The sequence below is a fragment of the Pangasianodon hypophthalmus genome, chromosome 17, assembly GCF_027358585.1.
Source record: "Pangasianodon hypophthalmus isolate fPanHyp1 chromosome 17, fPanHyp1.pri, whole genome shotgun sequence".
NCBI lineage: Eukaryota > Metazoa > Chordata > Actinopteri > Siluriformes > Pangasiidae > Pangasianodon > Pangasianodon hypophthalmus.
The window spans coordinates 217,382-223,012 of record NC_069726.1 but is presented as its reverse complement, the minus strand read 5'-3'; the positions used below and the strand labels follow the sequence as shown (position 1 = coordinate 223,012).

At 42.9% G+C, this 5,631-nt stretch overlaps 1 protein-coding gene across 13 annotated transcripts in view; it reads left to right on the top strand.

Moving 5' to 3' along the window:
* The first annotated feature begins 494 nt into the window (after positions 1-494).
* ehbp1l1b (EH domain binding protein 1-like 1b) overlaps positions 495-5,631 on the top strand; it is a 38,422-nt gene continuing 33,285 nt past the window's right edge. For 5 of the 13 annotated variants that reach the window (XM_053241069.1, XM_053241067.1, XM_053241072.1 and 2 more), the window contains exons 1-2: positions 503-1,068; positions 5,459-5,516. In XM_053241069.1, coding sequence (XP_053097044.1) covers positions 965-1,068; positions 5,459-5,516 — 162 coding nt within the window. In that variant the 5' untranslated portion in view covers positions 503-964. Of the gene's footprint in view, positions 1,069-5,458; positions 5,517-5,631 lie in introns of all 13 variants that reach the window. The other 8 variants (XM_053241074.1, XM_053241065.1, XM_053241062.1 and 5 more) reach the window with 6 other exon arrangements.

Below are 5,631 nucleotides of genomic sequence, written 5' to 3'. Positions count from 1 at the left end.
CCTCCTACCCCTCCTACCCCTCCTACCCCTCTCACTCCTCCTACCCCTCCTACCCCTCTCACTCCTCTCACTCCTCCTACCCCTCTCACTCCTCCTACCCCTCCTACCCCTCCTACCCCTCTCACTCCTCTCACTCCTCCTACCCCTCCTACCCCTCCTACCCTTCTCACTCCTCTCACTCCTCCTACCCCTCTTACCCCTCTCACTCCTCTCACTCCTCTCACTCCTCCTACCCCTCCTACCCCTCTCACTCCCCTCACTCCTCTTACCCCTCACTCCTCTTACCCAGGGACCTGGGCTATGTCTCGTGTGCAGAGGAAGTGCCAGAGGAAAGCTGGCTTGCCAAGTTGCCCTGGTTGTGTTTGACCTTTAACCCTTCACGTGCTCAGGTGTGTTGTGTCTCAGGTGTAAGTGAGTTTGGATTAAAACATCAGCCGCATTAGTGAGTGTAAAAGTCCTCTTCTTTACGATCACTTTTAAATCCCCAACCAGGCAACCCTGATTAACTCCGACTGCAGCGCTGATTAGCGCAATCTGGCAACCCGGACAGCACCCTTCGCTCGCGCAGCTTCATCCTGGACGCACACATCTCTCTAACGTTTATTTATTTACTGCCTTCAGCTCCGCCGCGGTGACTGCGCTCGCGCTCTCACTCCCGCCGCTCATCGCGACTGTTCACCTCATTTACACTCCGGGGTGTGTGTGTGTGTGTGTGTGTGTGAGTGTGTGTGAGTGTGTGTGTGTGTGAGTGTGTGCGCGCGCTCTGACACAGTTGGGAGTTTTTCTGACAGAAGTGTGTGAAATTAGAGCCGCAGCTCGGGATCTGATGAGGAGGAGAAGACACGCAGCTCCACTTTAAACCCCATCTGAACTTTAATTTCACTTCATCAGCGTGTGTGTGTGTGTGTGTGTGTGTGTGTGTGTGTGTGTGTGTATCGAAGCTCGCGCGCGCGTCAGGCAGGAGATGAGTTCTGTGTGGAAGCGGCTGCAGAGGGTCGGGAAGAAGGCCACCAGGTTCCAGTTCGTGGCTTCGTATCAGGAGCTCGTGGTGGAGTGCACCAAGAAATGGTGAGATTGTGTGTTTCACTTTACCCCAGTGTGTGTGTGTGTGTGTGTGTGTGTGTGTGTGCGCGCACGGGTGTGTTCCGTTAGAGCGCAGTTTCCTGTGTGTGTGTGTGTGTGTGTGTGTGGACTGAACACTGAACTCACATTAATATACTGTTTTGTTTTGGTTTTTAGTGTAAAAGTGCTCAGTATCTCACTCTCACACACCGCGCGCGCGCCTCAGCTTCACTTCCTATTTCTTTTTATTATATTAAAGTGATTAAAGGCGCGCGCCGCTTCCGTATTACAGTTATACTGTCTGAACTTCTGTATAAGGCCGCGTCCCAATTCGCACTAAGCAGTACACCACAGTGAGCTAGGGCAGGGGGTTACTGAGGTTCTGGCTGTGTCTCTAACCGCACATCTTCTCTTTAACCGGCTGCTGAATCCAGAAGATTAAAGTGAGGAGCAGGGCTGCGTCCCAAATCGCACACTAGGGTTAGGGTTAGACTCCTTGTACTGCACTGGATAGTGTACTAGAACAGGATCAGCTCCAGTTTAGAACGCAGCCTAAAGGCTTTATTTTTACATAATGCCACATCTGTAATAGACCTCATCTCTGAATAAATAGGCTGCGTTCCAAACTGCACTAAATCATGTGGCATAGTAGTGCACTACCTGTAGTGATACAGGCTGCCATTCACTCTGTGGCTGTGTCCCAATCCTCCCTAAACAGTGCGTCAGAGTAGTGCACTACCTGGGGTAGTACAGCGAGCTGTAGTGTACACTGAGGCTGTAGTGAACTCTCTTTAATACAGAAGATTAAAATAACGAGTCTGTGGCTGCGTCCCAAACCGCATGCTACCGCTCTACATAGTGTATGTAAGTAGTGTGCTACATGAACTGTAGGCTACTTTAAACTTTGACCTTTTGTGACAAAAATCAGTTGTTCCTGAAGAAATAACACACACTTTCTCTACCCAACTACAAGCAGGAAGTTAAAATAGTACACACTGGATAGGGTGCGCTTTGTCACTCACTCCTCGTTTTATAGGAGATGATGATGTGTGGTTTAGGACACAGCCGTAACGTGCTCGTGTTAAAGAGACTAAAATTAAAACTACAGTAGCATGTGGTTTAAGCCATAAACTCTCTGATTATTTTAGTTCTAAAAGGTCAAAGGTCATGACTGGCAGTGACTCCTCGTGTGTCGTCAGCAGCGAACGTCTAATCGGAGAAACGCAGCGTAATTGTGGCACAGTGACCTTTGACCTCACACTATGATAACACAGAGATGATTAGGCGAGACGTGTGGAAGCGCGCGACGAGTGACGAGTTTAAACTGTGTGAGAAACGTGTGAAATAAAGAAATCTGGATAGGAATAAATAACTGATAAATAAACAATAAAAAGATTAGATTAGTGATAACTATATTATATATATATAAAAATAAATATAAATAAACATATTCATGTGATATAATAAATGCATAAACAATACATGAAAACTAAAAGACAATGAATTCAAATTATGAAAAAGAATAAATAAATGAACAATAAAATAAAAAAAAAACAACAAATCAAATTGACGAGAATAAATTAAATAAATTGAAAATAATAATAGATTATATAAATAAAATAATGAGATAAATGGAATAAAAGACATCAGCAGGAGATAAAGGCTAAAGCTAGCGTAAATAAAAGCTGAGCAGAGTGGAGTTTAAAGATTGTTTTAATCACGGACGAGTTTAAAGACATGAGACGCTCATTCAGTGTAAATGATGATGAAGATGATGAAGATGAGATTAGACGTGATTAAGTGATTAAATTAAAAGTGTTATAAAGCGCAGGGATCTGACGATTCTCACACGAGATTGTTGAGGCATTAAAATGAACTTTCTGCAGCTCAGTTCGAACACGCGGAGCAACATGCTGAATTACATCCTCTGAGTGAAGATTGTGATGTTCGTCTTTTACAGAAATGATGGATGACAAATAAATAGGTAACAAGCCACATATTGATTTATAAATAAAACCGCCGTCATACGTTCAGACGTGGAGGTTCAGCCTCAGTGCAGAGAGCAGCGATGAGTTTAATAATCACAACCAGTAACACGCCGTGGAAAAGGGTCTGATTTTTAAATATTGCACTGAGGCATGCACATATAACATGTCTCCTCTGTGAGTGTGTGTGTGAGAGAGAGTGTCAGTGTGTGTGTGTGTGTATGTGTGTGTGAGAGAGAGTGTCAGTGTGTGTGTGTGAGTGTTAATTTATTAAAATAAGGACATGTAGAAATAGCTGACATTCTGCGCACTTCATCCCCAACACAAAGTGCTGACTACATAAGCAGCCTCTTCCTGAGGGCAGTGTGTGTGTGTGTGTGTGTGTGTGTGTGTGTGTGTGTAAAATCAGATTGACTGATTATCAGCACACGCGTGTCGATGTGGGTTTAAATGACACTTTGTACTGAAGGTGGAAGTCCACACACACACACACACACACACACTTTGAATTCAATTCAGTTTTATTTGTTTAGCGCATTTACAATGAACATTGTCACAAAGCAGCTTTACAGAAATAAATACATTCAGGATATAAATTGTAAATGTATAAATTTATCTCTAATGAGCGAGTCAGAGGTGACGGTGGTGAGAAAAACTCCCTGAGATGATGTGAGGAAGAAACCTTGAGAGGAACCAGAGTGAAATGAGACCATCCTCATCTGGGTGACACCCGATATAATAAATACAGTAATAATATAATAAATACAGTAATAATATGAAGTTATCAGCTGCTCACTGATGGAGACTCGAGTGTAAAACTGTTCATATTAATTGTGATCCAAAGCTTCATGGTTCTCATGTAAATCTCATGTAACTCACACACACACACACATACACACACACACACACACTCACACCCCCACACACACTGAGTGCATGAAAGAGACATGACAAATCACTGAAAAAAGTAGTGTGTGTGTGTGTGTGTGTGAGTGTGCGCATGTGCATTTGGCGCGCTTTGATGACATCATCTCAATCCTCATCAGTATTTATACACACACACACACACACACACACTCACAGTAACTGCTGTGTGACTCTCTGTGTATTTTTGACTTCCTGAAGATGAACAGCTGAGATTTTATGTGTGTGTGTGTGTGTGTGTGTGTGTGTTGTAACCTGAGCTGGCCTCACTTCCTCCTGTTCAGTATCACGCACAGCTTTACCTTCTGCAATCTGATCTGGTGATGAGCAGAGCACAATGTGTATCTGTGTTTGTTTTTATTTTTCACTAGTGACTGAAACACACACACACACACTAATAAATATAACACACTGCAGTCTTGTCCTGTGTTGGGGATGAGTATTTTCAAGTATGAAAGTTAATTTTTATGTAAGAAGTAATAAGCACTGTGTGCGTGTGTGTGTGTGTGTGTGTGTGTGTGTGACGGGGTGAGGGATGGTGTGATGAAGTGGAGTTACTGTTATCACTCGGAAGTTGATTCTCTAAATTCTATCCAAATAACTTTAAATTATTTTCCTTATTGTCCCCAAGTGTTTTATTCCTCTTATACCACAGCAATTTACCAACAATTACAATATTTTCTTTATTAAAGAACAACACATCATCCTTTTTATCCGTTTATAGTTACATTTCATGCTTGTGAAACAAGTTAGTTCCTGTTGTCACTTACGTTATTGCAGCTATAAACATTCGTTAATAAGAGAAAAAAATCGCAGCTTGTTCCGCACGTTACTGAGAAACCGCAAAGAAGCGTAAACTCCTCAGTCCTGAAGACGTCGCAAAACTTACAGTTCCAGCTTCACCTCTGACTGTTACAAAGCGCTGACACTGGAGACTCCTTCCGTCAACGTTAAATAAACATCTCCTTACAAAACGCCAACGATCACACACGTTTATGTGGAGCGCATGCCGTGCACGTCCCTGTGAATGAGCTGTTACTATAGAAACGAGAACGTTTCAGAACGAGCGCATTAATTATGAACAAACCTGTGATTTGCAGCAGCACTACTGTCAGAGCTGCTGTTATAGAAAACTAATCAACACCTGACGACCAATCACAGTCCAGCGTTCAGCAGCGCTGTGGAGAATAAAACTCGGGCTAGAAGTCCAGAGTGCAGTGAGAGTGGGAATTTATCGTTGCGGAAACACTGAGTCACACGAGAGGGTCTGATTTCCTACAGTTTTACAATATTACACACACACACACACACACACACACACATTATTCAGTCTCAAAACCAGGCGACTGATTAAACACTGATTGATTAAATTGCTTGTATTTGTGAGTTTCTGAATACAGGATTTACTGATAATAATAATAATAATAATAATAATAATATTAATATTGAGCAGTAATTGTCAGTGTGTGTGGTGTTTGTTGTTTCAGGCAGCCTGATAAACTGCGTGTGGTGTGGACCAGGAGGAACAGACGCATCTGCTCGAAGGTTAAACACACACACACACACATACACACACACACACACATACACCAGCCTATTATTACTGAACATTTACACCAGTTCAAACAGTAAAGTGTGTTTCAGCTGCTCTTCTGTTCAA